Consider the following 19,435-nt stretch of genomic DNA (forward strand, 5'->3'; position numbering starts at 1 on the left):
TTATTTGCCTTTTTTGTGATGTGACTTAAGCTGGTACAGTGGAGAAGCAGGTTGATGCAGAAGGGAGAGAAGACTGCAGATTCTAATTAAACCTGATTTTAAATATCCTTTTGTAAAGATTTTCACACCCTTAGAAGATTTCCTTGCTTTAATCGCCTCATTTTTTTTAATAATAACCCTGATCGTCGATTGGTTACGGCCACGCTCTAAGATCTCAAACTTCCCAGAGTATTCATAATTGTTTTGGCTTAGTTTTTCAGTATGATGCTTTATCCTTCAGCCTACATTAGTAACCAACCCTATACATATTTTAATCACGGGTGTTAAGGGATCTAATCGAAACAACACATTTTTCACAAACCAGGGGTTAAAAAAATATTGAACGCGTTATGTACTTTATTCTTTAAGTTAAGTAAATGCAGTTTTTCACCCGAACCAACCTTATAATGCTCTTTCAGCGCGGGAAAAGGCTTTATAGTCCGCTTTATAGTCAGCTTCTATGACATTTTCTCAGAATTCACCGTTTGATTACTAAATAATATCAAAAAACTGCTGCATTTCTTTAAATTAAAATGATATTAAACACAAAAAATGTCGAGCACAAATCTTTATTTATTCCTTCAACAAAATCTTTCATGAAGTGAGAGACTTATTAAAAAAATATCTTTAAGCGCACTGAGGAAGGAGTATTCTACTTTGAAAGTCAGGCTTGCGCCTCTTTTAAACAGGAAGTCTAACTTTACGGTGTAGTTAGTGATGAAGAGTTCAAACATTCACTTTAGCTTAACTACTGTGTTAGGTTAGCATAAATAAAGCTTATTCCCCCTCCCAAAAAATAGATTTAGCATGGGGGTTAAGCCGAGTGTGCATTTACCGCCAAAATAAAACGGTGTGGAAGTTTAAAGGTCAAGGTTCGGGAGTTAGTGCAAAGGGGTGTCGAGGGTGGCGGGCGTATCCTGGTGCGGAGCTTCTGCTTCGGGATCGATCATTTGCTCGCCGGCTTCAGTCTCTGAAAGACCCGTCTTATTCTGAAACAGGAATTAGGACCTGAAAGTGGGCCTATGTCATGTTAAAAACTTGTTTTTTTTAAAAGTACCTTCCAGGTTCCCATTTTCTCTTCAAATGACTTGAATGTGGGAGCGTTTCTGTAAAAATAAAATCAGTAATTGTGTGAATATCCATCCATCCATCCATTGTCTTCCGCTTATCCGAGGTCGGGTCGCGGGGGCAGCAGCGTTAAAAGGGAAGCCAAGACGTCCCTATCCCCAGCCACCTCCTCCAGCTCATCCGACGGGACCCCGAGGCGTTCCCAAGCCAGCCGAGAGACATAGTCTCTCCAACGTGTCCTGGGCCGCCCCCGGGGCCTCCTGCCGGTGGGACATGCCCGGAACACCTCCCGAGAGAGGCGTCCAGGAGGCATCCTTATTAGATGCCCGAGCCACCTCAACTGGCTCCTCTCAACGCGGAGGAGCAGTGGCTCTACACCGAGTCCCTCCCGGATGACTGAGCTTCTCACCTTATCTCTAAGGGAGAACCCAGCAACCCTGCGGAGGAAACTCATTTCGGCCACTTGTATCCGGGATCGAGTTCTTTCGGTCATGACCCAAAGTTCATGACCATAGGTGAGGGTAGGAACGTAGATCGACCGGTAGATCGAGAGCTTTGCCTTTTGGCTCAGCTCCCTCTTCACCACGACAGACAGGGTCCGAATGACGGCAGACGCTGCACCGACCCGTCTGTCGATCTCCCGTTCCATCCTACCCTCACTCGTGAACAAGATCCCAAGATACTTGAACTCCTCCACTTGGGGCAAGACCTCCTCCCCGACCCGGAGGGAGCATACCACCCTTTTCCGACTGAGAACCATGGCCTCGGACTTGGAGGTGCTGATCCCCATCCCGGCCGCTTCACACTGGGCTGCGAATCGCTCCAGCGAGAGCTGAAGATCACGGCCTGAGGAAGCAAACAGCACCACGTCATCTGCAAAAAGCAGTGACGCAATGCTGAGGCCCCCAAACCGGACTCCATCCCTGCCAAGGCTGCGCCTAGAAATTCTGTCCATAAAAGTTATGAACAGAATCGGTGACAAAGGGCAGCCCTGGCGGAGTCCAACCCTCACCGGGAACGAATCCGACTTACTGCCGGCAATGCGGACCAGACTCTGGCACCGGGCATACAGGGACCGCACAGCCCGGATAAGACTGTGCGGTACCCCATACTCCCGAAGCACAGGAACACGGTCGAATGCCTTCTCCAAGTCCACAAAACACATGTAGACCGGACAGGCAAACTCCCATGCACCCTCAAAGACCCTGAAGAGTGTATAGAGCTGTTCCACGGCCAGGACGAAAACCACACTGTTCCTCCTGAATCCGAGATTTTGTGTGAATATATTTCAACTTAATAAAAAATAAAATAAGATAACAAAATAAAAAAAAAATCTTGAAATACACTTTTGGGGCTTTTTTTTTTCAAAAAGGATATTTAGTATCAAAGGGACAGTGTGTAATATTTACTACATCCTAGTGGTATAAAAACCCCATTAAGTTAAAAAAAAAACATTGATTTGAATACTACGTAAAATTACTATCATACCAATGTTATTTTTTATTTATTTATTTTTTTTAAATCACAAGTGGAAAAATTTGCAATCCCTACCTAAAGGTTACTGCTATATTTGTCTGGGATCTTGCTGCTATGCTCTGCTCTGTGGCACTGGTTTTCATTCGCGTTAGACAATACAGTGCCATCTGGTGGTCAAATATTACACACTGGGGCTTTAAAAAAAGATTATGAAAGTTACCCGACACTAAAAATCTATGAATACAAATTACTCAGAGAATGAGAAAATGTTTTAGGTGCAAAAGGACACTTGGTTTAAATTGGATACAATAATACAATATAATTAAATATGATGAAAAAAATACATCGTAATTTATTTATTAGTAAAAATACTGTTATTTTCTGAATGTATGACTCCAAGCACAACATAAAATAACAAAACCAAAACAACAACAGACAAACAAAATAAAACAACCGTTTCAAAATCAAAAATATTTATTGTAGAATTTCTTAAAACAGTTTCTTTAAATCATTCGCAAAAAGTTTGGGTCGATAGTGACACGTTAGCATGTTGCATTTTGGCATATCACTTTCAGACAAGCCTGGCTCGCCCGAAAAAAAAAAATATCCTTCTTACCTGATGACAGGCATGCTAGCAGAGTGCTGCAAAGAGCGCTTGCTAGTCCGCAGCGTTAAGAAAAGAGGAGGGGGCGCAAGGGGGGATTAGTACTCATTTCAGAATGCTATTCGGCACACATTAACCACACAAACAAGCTACTGCTTCCCATTAAGACTGAGTGTTGATTCTAGTGTTTTGATGGGGCGGAAGACCCTCCTTGACAAGGGTTCATTACATAACAAAGAATTTGCAAAAAAAGCAGAAAAATCACACGCAAAAAGTATGCATGTAAAATTATTTGCACGTGCCCCTATCAAAGACCTTCCCTCCCTCGCTTACAGCCCCCCGGCCGCTCACATGAGGTTGCATTTCAGAGTAATCATCAGCTTTGAGGAGTCGGTTAATCTTGTTTGCTGCTCGCTAATCCACGGAGGAAGGATGACAGCGGAGAACTTGGATTAACGTTCTTGCTAAATGGGGGGGAGATACTGGGGGGTGGGGGTGTCGTGGTCACCATTCTCAGGGTTCAGGTTGTTGGATTAAGACCGGAACAATTAGCTTTAACAAATAACAACGAGTCCACGACATCCCACTAATTAATAGATGCCGTTGTAGCTCAAGACTTCAGTTGCTAACCAAAACAGCAACACCCATTCATGATACACTGTATTTTTCTTTGTAAGAAATCCAAGTTTCCTAATCAACTACAGGACTGTCTCAGAAAATTAGAATATTGTGATAAAGTTCTTTATTTTCTCTAATGCAATTAAAAAAACAAAAATGTCATACATTCTGGATTCATTACACATCAACTGAACTATTTCAAGCCTTTTATTATTTTAATATTGCTGAATTTGGCTTACAGCTTAAGAAAACTCAAAAATCCTATCTCAAAATATTAGAATATCATGAAAAAGTATACAAGTAGGCTATTCAACTAATCACATGAATCATCTAATTAACTCGAAACACCTTGCGAGGGTTTCCTGAGCCTTAAAAACACTCAGCTTGGTTCAGTAAACTAAATCACAAGTATGGGGAAGACTGCTGATCTGACTGCTGTCCAGAGGACCATCATTGATACCCTCCTGATGGAGGGTAAGACACAAAAAGACATTTCTCAAAGAGCAGGCTGTTCACAGAGTGCAGTTTCAAAGCATATCCACAAAAAGTCTGTTGGAAGGGAAAATGTGGCCGGAAACGCTGCACAACCAAGAGAGATGACCGCAGCCTTAACAAAATTGTGAAGAAGAGCCGCTTCCAGAATTTGGGGGAGCTTCAAAGACAGTGGGCTGAAGCTGGAGTCCAGGTATCAAAAGCCACAGTTCACAGACGTGTCCGGGAAATGGGCTACAATAGCCGTATTCCCATGGTCAAGACACTTCTGAACTCAAGACAACGGAAGAAGCGTCTGACTTGGGCTATGGAGAAGAAGCACTGGACAGTTGCAGAGTGGTCCAAAGTCCTCTTATCAGACGAAAGCAAGTTTTGCATTTCATTTGGAAGTCAAGGCGCCAGAGTCTGGAGAAAGACTGGAGAGGAGCAAAATCCAAGTTGCTTGAAATCCAGTGTGAAGTTCCCACAGTCAGCAATGGTTTGGGGAGCCATGTCAGCTGCTGGTGTTGGTCCACTGTGTTTCATCAAGTCCAGAGTAAATGCAACTGTGTACCAAGAGATTTTAGAGCACTACATGCTTCCATCTGCTGAAAAGCTCTATGGAGATGAGGATTTCATTTTCCAGCATGATCTGGCACCTGCCCACAGTGCCCAAACCACCAGTAACTGGTGCACTGACCATGGCATCACTGTCCTTGATTGGCCTGCTAATATCCCTTACCTGAACCCCATTGAGAATTTGTGGGGTATAGTTAAGAAGAAGATGAAAGACACCAGACCTACAAATGCAAATGAGCTGAAGGCCGCTATCGAAGCATCCTGGGCATCAATAACACCTCAGCAATGCCACAGGCTGATTGCCTCCATGCCACGCCGGATTGATGCAGTAATCCGTGCAAAAGGATTCCCAACCAAGTACTGAGTGCATCAATGGACATTTTCAAATGTTTGATTTAGTTTTGCTGTTATAAAATTATTTTTTACTTGGTCTGAGGAAGTATTCTAATATTTTGAGATAGGATTTTTGAGTTTTTTTCAGCTGTAAGCCAAAATCAGCAATCTTCAAATAATAAAAGGCTTGAAATAGTTCAGTTGATGTGTAATGAATCCAGAATGTATGACATTTTTGTTTTTTTAATTGCATTACAGAAAATAAAGAACTTTATCACAATATTCTAATTTTCTGAGACAGTCCAGTATTGACAATTCAAACATGATTTTTCTTGCTCGTGTAAAATCCTAAACTAACATTAAGGAGACGTATTTGCATTTGTTGGGTTACAAACAAAACCCTCCCAAATAAATGAAGGGAAAACAAATTAAACAAACAAAAAAACACAAAGGACTTTAATAAAAAAATCACAAAACCAAAGCAGCATAAAAAACAAATGACAAAAACAAACAGAAATTTCACCTAAAAAATAATAAAAAAATCACAAAAATCAGAAAACCAAATTAATCGCAAAAGGACAACAAAATAGACACAAAAAAATCACTGAAAAACAACACTAAAACCAAATATAGGTCAAATGACCAAAATCTAACAAAAAATTACCAGTACCCAAAAAAACCCACAAAATCCAAACAAATCAAATCAAATTACAAAAAAAACAAGACCAAAACTAATCAAATGACCACAAAGAAATATATTAAAAAAAGAAATTAAAAAATGTACCATAAGAATTAACTAAAAACAAATAATACAAACATCTACACCAAACAAAATAGAAAACCACTAACAACACACAAAAATACAAAAAAGACAAGACACAAAAACAACAAAACACAGAACAAGAATAAAATAAGGAAAACAAAAAATGACTGAAAAATAAAACAAATTCAGAAAAAAAAGACAAAAACAAATATTGAAAAAAAAAAGAAAACTAACATTAGCTTTTGACTCTAATCCTTAGGCCCTAACCCTTCCCCTATCATACCAACCAACTACCTGGATGTTACTACATGCCCTTGTCCCCCTGCATATTTTACCAGGGGAAAAGTTTTGGACACAAAATTGGACCTTCCTACCATCTCCAAATCTCAAGAACTGAGTCCATACCCCTATATGCAAACTCGTATCTGAAACTGTGCTAGTAACTCACCTGACGTCTTCCAGCTTGCGGCTGATGGCCAGGCTCATGTTGGAGAAGGCCGCTGTGGCCTTCAAGCCGGCGTGGGACAAAGTCTCCGAGGTCCTCCTGTACCTGGAAACCACAAACAAAGTACGATGAGGGTCTGCTTTTCATTTTTCAGAGATGCCTTGGAGCGCCAGACGGACTGACGGACGCTCATTTCCTGTGGCGGACGCTGAACAGGAAGTTGGATCAAAGACACGGATTGGAGATGCCACCATAACCTTTTTCGGGGTTAGTCCAAGTCCGTCTGCAGAGTCACTTGGTCCGTTTGCTGGTTTAAAGGTTGACAGATATTTTGGGTTGAGTTAATAATAACAACTTAGTGATTAAAATAGTCAAAAAATTAAACGTAAATGTACTTTCTTTTACAAGAATCCCTTCGGTGTACCGAAGTGCTTTGCAGTGATAACAGAGAAACGATAACTAAAAACCAAAACAAAAAATCAAAAAAATAAAAGACAATAAAAACAAATACAACAGTATCAAATAAGATAAAATAAAAGTGTCCTCGAACCACGGAGTATTGAAATAAATAACTGTCAGAACAGTAATAACTGGAAATTTTCTGTATATTCTATTAATCATGCAAACACTCTGTCCTTTTTAAATGTTTTTTTTGTTTGGCCTTGTTTCAGCCCCACTCCTATTCATTACAATTCAGTAATAACTGATCATTTTTTAGTGTATCCAAATAAAACCAAAAACATTCTATACATCCAAATAGATATGTCATCGCCAGTCCTCTTTTTTTAAAAGCAAGGTTTTTATGGTTAACTGGGCCTATTTTACCCCCACTCCTAATAATGAAAACTTTATAATATAGCATCAACATAATAGTAACAACAGAACATTTTCAGTGTATTCTATAAAATACGTAATCGCCCAGTCCTCTTTTAAAAGGAAGTTGTTTTTGTGGTTCGCTGGGCTTATTTCAGCTCCACGTCTAATAATGACAACTTAGTAATAACATAGAAGTAACATAGTAATAACAGAAAATACTTAGTATATTCAATTCAATATGTTATCACACAGTCCCCTTTTTAAAATAAGTTTTTTTTGTGGTACATAGGGCCTATTTCAACTCCATTCATAATTACAACTTAGTCCTAGCTTAGTAGTAACAAATTAATAATGTCGTAATAACAAGCCTTTCTTATATGTGTATCAACCCAGTAGACCTGAATGTTAACAAAGAAGCCCATTTTCATGTGGTGAAAGCAGCTCCAAGGAGCTTCCTTCTGTCTGGGGGGAGGGCCACAAATTCCATTCTTTGATACATTTGGAATATATCGCGTGACGGGAGTAAAGCATCGGAATAAGCGTAGTACGTACGCGTTTGAGGTGGTGACCTCCTGCCAGGTTTTGCTGAAGTTCTGCTTGAGCTCGTTGAGAGGCGTCACCCCCAACTTCCTCTTGATGTCCGCCAGTTGTCTCTCCTTCACCGCCAGGACCTGGGACAATGTCTGGATCTCGTCTTCCACCTGGTAAAAACACACAGTACATTTTGAATTTAGGACTTGGAATTTCATTTCGCCGGCGAAGAGGGCTTACCCGCAGCAATTCCACTTGCAGCTCCTGCCGTTCTTCTTCCGTCAAGGCGGGTATTGGTGACGGGGGTCCAACACTCATGGCCGCGTCCTGTCCCACCTCGGCCATTGGGTCCAGATGCTGCTGCGAGCCTGCAACACACAAATACTCATGCAATTATGGCCTACAGGTGGCGCTAAAGAGAGTACAGTAACCCCTCACTTGTTTCATTATCGCTGCTACATAGTTTTTTTGTTCTGCATTCTGATTGGCTAAACCGTCTTTAAGGAAGTAGGTATTGGTAAAGGATAAATACACTAGACCCAGGATAGTTCAACCATATTTTATGCTATTTTCACTTTACAGTGTGGAATAAGATTTTTTCCAGCCCCTCTTTATAGATAGATAGATAGATAGATAGATAGATGGCATTGTCCCCAGTATCTAACATCATCACAAAATAACAAACAAAAAATATATATATATATATATTACATATAGACGCATACATACATACATAATAAATATACATGACCAAAAATAATCACAATTGAAAAAGAAGGTTAAATTTTAATAAATACAATTTAAAAAGCAACAAATTAATAAATTAAAAAAATAAATACATTTGAAAAAAGATTAATATTACATAAATAAATAAATGTTAACAAATATACAAATGGGATAAATAGAAACTAACAGAATACATTTTAAAGATATTATAAAGTTGAATAAATGAACAAAATTCAACTAAATTCAAACAACATCAACAACAAATTACTTCGCGTGCCCAAAAACGTATAACTTTGTCGTGTTCATGCGTATGAAGAGTCACGTATGTAAGATGCCTGTTATTAGTTAGTCATATACAATGCTGGTTTTCTATTGGTCTACCATTAGCTAAACTACCTGCCACAATACCCTTTCTCTTCATTCAATTCAGAATCTCCTACTATATTTATTTACAATGGTTCCCAAGACTTGCAGTGACACACGAGGGAGAAGCAAAAACATGATAACCTTGGAAATGAAGCTTGCAATGATCAAGAACTATAAAAAAGCCACACAAATAGCTACTTTCGCTAAGTGGCATGGCCATAACTAATCGGCGATTGGGGCTATCACTACATATAAGGCGGCAGTTAAAGCAAGGAAATCTAATCCTCGCATCCACCCGCCAATTCCACTGCAACAGCTCGAATCAACTCACACCAACGGTAAATAAATTGTCATCTTTACTATAGATGTATATTTTAAAAATGTAATCACACATAGGTCAAGTTCTATATTTTCATTTTCTCATCAAGGGGTTTGAAATGCATTAAGTACACATTACTACTTAACTTTACTTAGTACACAAGATTTACTTAATGGATTTCACCCAACACGGTATTTTGGGGAACGTAACCCCCACAATGAAGGAAGGTTCACAGTGCCCAGGTGGCTATCGACCAGCATAATGGAAGCGTAACATTAATGGTGCCAACGATGCTTTCTGCCGATGTGTCCAAGCACTCGAACACAAATTGACGGCATTGAGAGCAGTAGTGCATCAATAATACAACATGGAGAAGTCTCCACTCCATCAAAACAAGGAGTGGCAAGACAACAAGTATCGAGTCACAAAATGAGAACCGGAAGTCTTCCACAAGGCAGAAAACTTGACCAAAAAAATCAACAACAGAAAAATACGAGTTGTAAGGAATCGGAGTAAACGATTTTGATCATAATTAGTAGGCATGGGCCGGTGCCGATACCAGTCTTTTATGAGGTATCAGTACTCCAGATGGTAGCTGATACAGATATTTCCTAGTGGCTCCTCAACAATCTATTTTTGTTTGTTTGATGGGGAATTGCCATCAACTTCTTGAGACTGGAGATCGTTAACCCAAATTGTGATGTACGTACACACATGTGTATGCCAGGTCTTAAAGGTACATGATGTCACGTCTGACCACTAGGCAACAGTCAATCGTCATAGTACGACCAAAAACAAGTCCTACAATGCAGAAAGAAGAACTAACTACGGAGAGTCTGGTGACCAAACAGTAGCCTTTTCCACCATCTACCAGGCTAGCCTTGTTAGCCTAGTCTTGTCGGGATGTTCTCCAGCACGCTCGCCTAATGTCGCACACGACTTCCAGTATATTCTCAAGTATTAAGAAGTAAGTCTATCTTATTTGTTACACATTTGTTCAGTGCTCATTCATCCCTATAGAAAGCGAGTTATATACGTTTAGCCCATTTTGATTTCAAGAAAAACACTATTGTTTTTAGCAACCACTCAAGAAAATTGGGTTATTGGCTATTAATACATTTAAAAGCCATCATTCTGATTCAGATTTTTAAAATGATTTGACATCATATTGAACAATTTGGTTTCAAGTGAATTAAAAGACAAGTTTACAACTTTGTCAATTTTGTAAGCAAACTTTTTTTGGGTTGGAAGTTCAAAAACTTCACTTGTGATTTATTTTAAAGTGTTTATAAATGGCTATTAGATATTTTTATTTTTCCTCTTGTTATAGGCTTAGGTTTGTTTGCTAAATCTTCATACAATTACTTTCTGGTAGACTCACCGTGGAAAGGACATCGAATGAAAACAAGACCAGCTAATCAGGGAACCTACGAGTTTTTAATGCCCTAACACAGATTTTTTCTGACCAGAAACATGACAATGCAACATTTTTCAATCTCAACAGACGTGACAACAAACATTATGAATGAATGAATAAATGAATGTACTATATTGTCATGATACAAGTACAGCAAAATTGGAGGGCTTCTCTTTTTAGTCCAATTAAAACAAACTGGAAAGGTAAAAAAGTGCAAAAGGATTAAAAAACATTAAAGACACAATATATCAATGATAAATAATATTAAAAAGGATGTGTTTAGTCACAGTGTCAGTTGTGTAGTACATTAGAATTAGAATTGTCTTATTGTCATTAAAAACAACAGTGAAGCATTGTATGCAACGACATTAGACAAAATATGTAACATAGACTTTGAAGAGAGAAGAGATAAAAGACTAGAAAAATAAAAATATATAATTACAACATAGTGCTTAGAAAACTGTCCCGAGTTATAATTATAATAATGCAACTCCACATTTCACTCACCCTCCAATATTTTCTAGGCCAATCAAAGAAAGTTTGTGGGAAGTACCATACCAAGACCAATGTAGTCACTCCACTATTTCACCAAGTTTTTAGCAAAAAGGTTTCACTTTTACAAATGCACCACTGTTTGGAATGGCGTAGTTATGCGATTCTCCACCAGCGATTATTCTTGTGCATCAAAAGCTTGGAAAGGAGGGTGATGACTCCATGATTTCAGACGCCCGTTCAGCTGATCCTGGGAACAACAAGAAGTAATTGTTCAAGTAAACATTATGCATTGACCGGGTTTCCTACATAATTTTGATCAATATCGAAAATAAACAATTGTTACCAAACGCTTATAGAAAAGAGCTGCAGTCTCATTGATGTTTACGTTTCACAGATCCCTTAACCGCATGGGTCTTCAGCGCACCAATGAGGACGCAACTCAGGACAGCTTTCTCCACTGTTGATGGTTCCTGGCCTGTTCTTGGGTCAGGGCAAAGTTGTCGACCTAGTCCTTTTTCGGTCTTCCTCTTCTCCTGCCCCTTGGACTGTGCCCTGACGATCTCGTGACATGACCATAGCACTGAAGTTTCCATCTGTGCACAGCTGACAACGTAGGACAGTTCTTCGTAGGATCCAATGTGCTCTCTGATGGTGTTGCGCACTGTTACGTTTGACCCATGGGCTAAGTAGCTTATGCCTACAAGTTTCCTGTAGCATTGCATCTCCAGGATAGCTCGAACCACAGCCGCACTTGCCAGACTTAAACCCATCTGGAGGAAGTAGAACATAGCGGTGAAATCAGAGATCAGACTCATGCAAGCGCTGGTTACCTCCTCTACGCTTGCAAGACATGGACAGAGTGTATATATAATATCTAAAATTAAGAATGCAGTCCATGTCACCACATGCACATCTTTCACTTAACACACGCGAACGAATGTCATACAAAAGATAAAAATGACGAGATTACCTTGCCCGAGGTATTCTGTTCATATAAGACAAAAGCAATATCAAAGATGGCACATTAAGGGTAAAGCTAACAATTAGCTCGAATAGTTGTTCAAAAGGAACAACTATTACAGAGAAAAAAAAATTGACTCCGAATAAAGTTGTATAAACTTTTCTTCCAAAACGCAAACAGACTTTCTACCAGCCTAGTAAAAAATACAAGAGTGGCTGTGGGTCCCGTTTATTGGAAACACGAAGCTGATAACATGTAAAAACTCATCCGGTCTTAACCAGGTTTCACAAAGACCAATCAGGTTAAGTTTGTGATCACGAATAAGATCACAAGTAGAGCTTTAGGAGAAAGCGATCTATTAGTTTCAGGAGCGAGCAGCAGCAAGTCAACTGCAGGAGAGAGAGTGGGAAAGGTGAGATGGCACAACATTCATTTGGACAGGTAACTTAAAATTACTTTTACCTGGTTATTTCAGTATGAGAAATTATTTTCCCCCCATTTTCCACTTATTGAAACATAAATATTTTGTTTGATTGTTTGTACATGATTCAAATTGAATCGTTTCTTCCGGCGCCGTCACGAATGGCAGCCACTCCAGCAGCTCCCGTGTTATTTTCGATTGTTCTCGATTGTTTGTTCTCAGCTCAGGGATGCTGCTGGAAATGTGAATTTCCCTTCGGGGATGAACAAAGTATCTATCTATCTATCTATAGCTGGCAATAGAAGACAGAAAACAATGCTTAAAAAAGTGGCATTATCTCATCTTCAAAACACAAACACAAAATATTCTTACCAGTGCGGAGACTCAATGCTTTGAGCGAGACCCCAAATATTTCTTCGTGGTAGTATCTCCATTTATCAGGCAAATAGAGAGCTTCACCAAACACACAGAGAGTTTGGTCGCTTTGGGTACCCGTAGCAGCGAGACCTGAGACAAACATGGCAGCGACTTCTGGACAGGGATTCCACGACTTAAAAGAAATAAAAATTTCTTGACCTATGATCTTTCATGAAAATTAACATTGGTATGAAAGTTTGTGTATTTTTGCTATACTCTCGCACCAACTCTCGCGATATTCGTCGCCCTATTGTACAAGAATGACAGTAAAGTATATCTGAATCTGAACTAGTCTTTGCACATTTGTGTGAATCCTAGTTTAATTAAAATATGAAGTATAAAATATCTTTTAATAACCTATTTTCCTTCAATCACAGCATATCGTTTAGCTCCTCAGTGGCTTTGCTTTGCCATTGCATTTTTGCTTGCATTAGTTTTGTCTAGATCAGGGGATGGTGTCATAAGAGACGGCTCAGCTAAAAAGTCTCTGTAGTGCGAAGTGGAAGGAGAACAGGACGACGAGGTGAGCGGAGAAGATGAGGTAAAATTTTGGACTATTTGATAAAGTTTCAGGAGCGAGCAGAGAGAGTGGGAAAGGTGAGATGGCACAACATTCATTTGGACAGGTAACTTAAAATTAGTTTTACCTGGTTATATCAGTATCAGAAATTATTTTCCCCCCATTTTATTAACACTCCACTTATTGAAACATAAATATTTTGTTTGTTTGTTGTACATGATTCAATTGTTTGTTTGTTTGAACATGATTCAGATTGAATCGTTTCTTGTACATGATTCAATTGTTTGTTTGTTTGTACATGATTCAAATTGAATCGTTTCTCCGGCGCCGTCACGAATGGCAGCCACTCCAGCAGCTCCCGTGTTATTTTCGATTGTTCTCAGTTATTTTCGATTGTTCTCAGCTTAGGGATGCTGCTGGAAAAGTGAATTTCCCTTCGGGGATGAATAAAGTATCTATCTATCTATCTATCTATCTATCTAGTATTCAAAGCAATATTTTTTTTAATATCATGAAAGAAAGTTTTTTTGTACCACTAGGGGGCACAAAATAGTACATACTGTCCCTTAAGAATGGAAATATTATCTAGTAGTGGTAATGGTAATGATGACCACTCTAGATTTGGAAGTCCCTAGTTAACACACTTCATATGAAAAACATTTGGAGTACTTTGTAAATACTTAAAATGTGCATATTTTGTTTACCAGCCGGAAGGCAATTTCATGTGCTGATGGGATTGGTAAGTGGTATTTATAATGCTGGAAAAAATGCCATGATAAAACTGACAAAACACTAAACAAGAAAATAACTATATAAAAACAAAAATGAATGAGAAAAACATACAAAAAACAAAAATAAAATGACCAAAAGATTGATACAAAAAAAACATCAACATGACCAAACTCTAAGCAAATAAATGATACAAAGAATAAAGTAAAAATATTTTAAAATTTAAACGACAAACAAATTGAATGACCAATAACAAAACAAAAAACAACAAATGAAAAAAACATCAAAAAACAAAACAAAAGACACAGAAAACTAAAGAAATCAAAGTTCAAACGACAAAACCAACACAAAAAAAAAAAAGAAAAAAAACAAGGCACACACATACAAAAAAACAAAAGAAAAAACAACCACTAGTGCTTGCCTTTGTACTGTACATGACAAAATTAATGTGATTAACTGCTCAGCCCTTGGTATTAAAAAATGCTTAACAATTACTCACAAGTAAGAAATTGTAAATGAATTCAAATTCATGAATCGGTCTAAATTGTTTACCGGGCTGCACTGGCGAGCTTGGCGGCGTGTCACAAAAATGGGGCGCCAGGTAGAGGTATCGAACGTTGACGCCTTGCTCCAAGTCGAAGGGTGAGCAGTACTCATCCGGGCCCTCCATGGTGTACCGCGACTCCTATTTTTCCCAGGATGGCGTGACCCTTCGTCCCACCCCGCTCTCCATTCCGGAGGTCCCGTTCACGCGTCACGTGAGACCAGTCAAAAGCGTAATCTGTCGTGTCCCAGATTACGGCCCGGACGGCCATAATCCGGGACGGGGCCTGTCCATGCTGGGGGGTGGAACAGACGCAGGAGGGGGGTGACAAGGGAATCGTGTTTTTTCATATTCGGGAACAAGATTTGAGGAATCGCAAAATTGCCTAAAATTCATTGCAATTTAAAATAGAAAATATTAGATTAGGATTGGGCAGCACGACAGCGGAGTGGTTAGCGCGTGTGCGGCACAGTTCTGAGGTCATGAGATCCAACCTTCCTGTGTGGAGTTTGCATATTCTCCCCATGCTTGCGGAGGTTTCTTCCAGGCTCTCGGGTTTCCTCCCACATTCCAAAAACATGTGTTTCAGGTTAATTGGCTGGTCCAAATTGTCACTGGGTGTGAATGAACAAGTGAGTTGTCTGTCTCTGTGTGCCTTGTGACTGACTGGCAACCAGTTCAGGTTGTCCCCTGCCCACTGCCCGAAGAGATGGGCTCCAGCACCCCTCCGACCCTACTGAGGATAAGCAGTGCAGATAATGGATGGATAGATTAGGATTTAAAGGGTAACTCTTCAAAATGTCAGACTTTTTATAAAATCAATATAAAAGAGATATCAGTACATAGGATCAATATAGAAGACTACTCAAAGTTTGAAAATCTATCAATGTCGGGCAGAAAATTATGTATTTGACATCCCTAGCTTTATAATGACATACTGAAAATGTATGTTAATGTATCAACAAAGTAAAAAAAAGTTTGCAATCTATTACATTTGAAAAACAATTGGATAAATAAATAAAATTCAATAAAATAAAAGTATAAGTTTAATATATAGTTTAAAATAAATTTAAAAAATAATTACATTTGAAAAAATAATTACATTTGTATGAATAGTTTTTTTTTAAATATATAAAGTAAAAGTGCAGTAAATATATTAAATCAACAAAACAAAATTCTACAGAAAAAAAATTAAATAAAATTCAACAACAAAAAAAAAAGGTTATATTTATGTCTCTCAAACAGGACAGTGGCCAGCTGCATGGACAGAATTGCAAGTAATTATGCCGAGGAATGGAAACCTTCAACTATGTTCCAACTACAGAACCGTTAGTCCCATCATCCATGCAAGTAAAGTTATGCTAAAGGTCCTACTGAACACACTTAAACCACAAGCTTAAAATATCCTAGCCGAAGAACAGGCATGTTTCAGCCTGGTCATCCTGGAAGGGGGAATACCTCATGTGTGGTCCCTTCAAGGTTTCTTCATTTTCCTCATGTTGAGGTTTTTGAGTTTTTCCTTGCCCTCATGTAGGTTATGGATCAGCCGATGGTGTAATGATAGTCTGTGGTTTGCAATAATCCGATCAAATTCAACAAAATAGAAAAATAAAAATACAATAATACAGAAAACTATCCAAACTACATAAAAAAATACAAAAATAAATAATTTAAAAACATGAAAGCAAAATGCAATGAATAAAATCAACAATAATCCTTAGTTCTCCTATTCCTCAGGCTTTGAGTTTTTGTTTGCCCATATAAAGTTTTCAGATCAGGGGACGTTGTAATGGTGGTCTGTGCAGCCCTTTGAGACATTTTGTGATCAACGGCCATACAAATATATGACTTGACAGTATTGCATTAATAATTATTGCTTTAAAAATCAATAAAAGCATTCTACTGAATATAAATATTTGTATGTAAAAATATATGTCCCGCTCAAAAAGGACACTGCCAGTTACATCAGCTCCGACCAAAAGGGGAACAAGTGTCCATTTGAGCGTCTTGATGGGTCGCAGCATCAAATCAATTAGCGTAATATTTGCCGCATAGCCTGTCACATGATGGGTCCTTAAACCTAAATCATGGGACAAAAGAGGCGGGGGCATAGCTCCACTGTAACCTTCACATCCTATGAGAAAAGGGTATGGGGTCTGATGGATAACCATGATAGAAAACTGCGGAAAAACACACAATAAACTCGTCAAAAATGATGTTCTGCAGTCTCGAGATGTTTTTCAAAAGTGCTTCAGTGGAAATCAAATCACGGCCAGTCCTCATGTTGCTCATGATCAATTGCATCCGGAAGATGCTTGGAGGGGAAAAACAAAGCTGGCAGGCTCGGTTTCCATGACTGGAGGGGGAAGTCTGTTGCCATGACGAGAAAGCGCCCATAAAAAGGGGAATGTACACTACGGGACATATAATGTTGTGCTAAGAGTAATCATTATATGCAAGTAGAGAAAACTTCTGAAAATAATCTGCCTGCAAGGCATGAAAAAAATGGAATTATGAATTATATTATGAATATTTCGTCTTTGGGGAGTTTTGATAGGTTTGTGCTACAGTACACAAAACTTTAATAATAATAATAATAATACAAAATACACATAATAAACAGCGCTTAGTATGCTCTACATACCACAATATACAAACAACTCACAAATTATTTTAAATGACACAAAATAAACAACACTAAGTATGCTAAACAAACACAGAATTCTCTCGATGCCATTCTACAGTCTAATCACACCAGTCACTGTTTTTCTATTTTAAAAAAATAGGATATTGTAATAAAAACTCAATTTGTAAACTGTTGAATACAAATATGCAACAAACGTAAACACACTAAAAAGAAAAGAAACCAAGTGTACTAATCCAACATACATAGACAGACATAAAAATAATTCTTCATGCAGTTAATAATAAACAAAATACAAATTGATCACACTTCACATATTTCACTTCCTGCTTTTACTCACGGACATGCGCACTAAAGCCCCCGTGGAAACTCAATGATATAGAGTCGAAATGTATCGATAAAATTGATAAGTGTTGTACACGTGGCGTTTAAAAGTATTTTTTTGATACTTTTTGTGGTCGGTTGCGTCAAACGAGTTCCTCGTTCACACTCACACGTCTACTTCCGTGTTAAAATTATTTCGGGACATTTTAAAATTAAGTACGTTTGGGTCAAATTTAACACGGAAACAACATACGGGAGGTGTGCACTTGCTTTTAAATTGAGTTTTGCAATCTTTGTTGTTTTGTGTGGTTTTAAAACAACAGTGAACCTCGGAGTAAACAAGATACGAAAAACAATTGATTACCTTTGTCGTTTTCGTCCATTATTATTATACTTGACTTCTTTAATGGAGGGAGGGCAGTCAGTCGGTCGCTTTTTAGACGTTGAAGCCTTAACTTCTCTTTCTACGTCGTCCACTTCTTCTCTTCCTGGTCTCTCCCTCCTTGTCGTTGATAGGTTGCTGTCGCTGCGTGAAAGGCAGGGTCTGGCGCTTGACGTCATCGCGCACAAGTGTAAACAGAAGCAAGCACGTGGGTGTCAAGTCGGTGCTGTCAACACTGCGCATGTGCAGTATAAAAGCCAAGTACATTTTCTTTCTCCCTAGACTGGATACATTACTTTGATTCTTTATAAAAATACATCATAAATGTTAAGTCACGTATTCTCGTATATATTACAAATGTCTTAATCCACATGATTGTTCTATTCTATTAATAAAAACCATGTAGAGTAAATGTATTACAATGAAAAAATGTTTTAAAGCTATATTTACTGTTTAACCTAAGCTACTCATGAAAAAAAATAACTTTAGAAGTGGTCCAAATATGTAAATAACTCAAACTCTTAGTTAGGCAATATTTACAAAGTAGTGCTTAGAATTTAAATGCAGCAACTAATCCGAACAATACTGCAATGAAAAATTGTTCAATGACCATAATTCCAACAATTTTTCAAAACACGAGTAGAGAAATAAAATATGAATACATATTTGTTTATTTGAACCTAGTCTAGTTGTTGTGATGAGAGGAGTCCTTAATAATGCTGTTAGGTCTGCTGTAGTGGTGCGAGCCTGAAATGTATTGCGGACTTGGAAGAGCCCATGATTTTCTGGTCTTTGTTGATCTCTTAAAATGTATTTAATTGTCCATTTTCTCATTGATAACAACATAGTGAAAGATTGTATGCAACGATGTTAGACCAGGGTACACACTTAACTTAATAAAGACTTTAAAGGGGAAAATGAGATAAAAGGCTTTCAGGAGAAATAGGCAAAAAAAATATATAACTGGCCTAAGTTATAATAATAGTACAATGAAAAAAAGTGCATCTTAACAGTAGTGCAATGCAACAACTATATATATATATATATATATATATATATATATATATATATACAGGGTTGGGTAGGGTTACTTTAACTTGATTACTTTCAATTACTTTTGGATTACTCCAATACCAAATATGCTAATAAAAGACAAAAGAAACTAAATATGAATACAACTACTACATTTTGTGCAGGCTTAGGGAGTAACAGAATACATGGAACGGCAAAAATGATGTTGGCAAGCTATTTGGATTTATTTTCATTTTGTTTCTGTCGCATTTTATGTTAGTTTTGCCTTAGATCAAAGAAATCAAAGCCAGGAGAGAAAGCTTACCACGTGTTGTGAGTCATAATTTTATTCATATTTAGTTTCTTTTGTCTTTTATTAGCATATTTGGTATTGGAGTAATCCAAAAGTAATTGAA

At 38.2% G+C, this 19,435-nt stretch overlaps 1 protein-coding gene across 3 annotated transcripts; it reads right to left on the reverse strand.

Annotated features, from left to right (window-relative positions):
• Positions 1-594: 594 nt before the first annotated feature.
• tpd52 (tumor protein D52) lies at positions 595-18,148 on the reverse strand. 3 transcript variants are annotated; one of them, XM_088328749.1, is made up of 7 exons: positions 17,991-18,148; positions 7,984-8,111; positions 7,765-7,913; positions 6,400-6,501; positions 3,200-3,241; positions 1,097-1,145; positions 595-1,028 (listed from the first exon to the last, which is right to left on the reverse strand). In XM_088328749.1, exons 1-7 carry the CDS (start codon positions 18,007-18,009, stop codon positions 921-923), a joined length of 597 nt encoding a protein of 198 aa, XP_088184875.1. In that variant the 5' UTR covers positions 18,010-18,148; the 3' UTR covers positions 595-920. The 3 variants fall into 3 exon arrangements, with proteins under 3 accessions (XP_088184875.1, XP_088184873.1, XP_088184874.1); XM_088328747.1 differs by lacking the exon at positions 17,991-18,148 and adding an exon at positions 14,667-14,898; XM_088328748.1 differs by lacking the exons at positions 3,200-3,241; positions 17,991-18,148 and adding an exon at positions 14,667-14,886.
• Between the last annotated feature and the right edge of the window lie 1,287 nt (positions 18,149-19,435).

The sequence above is a fragment of the Urocampus carinirostris genome, chromosome 2, assembly GCF_059441175.1.
Source record: "Urocampus carinirostris isolate Australia breed hairy pipefish chromosome 2, RoL_Ucar_1.0, whole genome shotgun sequence".
Lineage (NCBI taxonomy): Eukaryota > Metazoa > Chordata > Actinopteri > Syngnathiformes > Syngnathidae > Urocampus > Urocampus carinirostris.

Coding starts and splice junctions, on each gene's coding strand:
- tpd52 (XM_088328747.1), bottom strand. CDS start 14,784: ATGGAGGGCCCGGATGAGTACTGCTCACCCTTCGACTTGGAGCAAGGC. Junction 3,242..6,399: donor CGCAAGCTGGAAGACGTCAG/GTGAGTTACTAG, acceptor GCTGCGGACTAG/CAAGCGCTCTTTGCAGCACT. Junction 1,029..1,096: donor AGAAAATGGGAACCTGGAAG/GTACTTTTAAAA, acceptor TTCCTGTTTCAG/AATAAGACGGGTCTTTCAGA.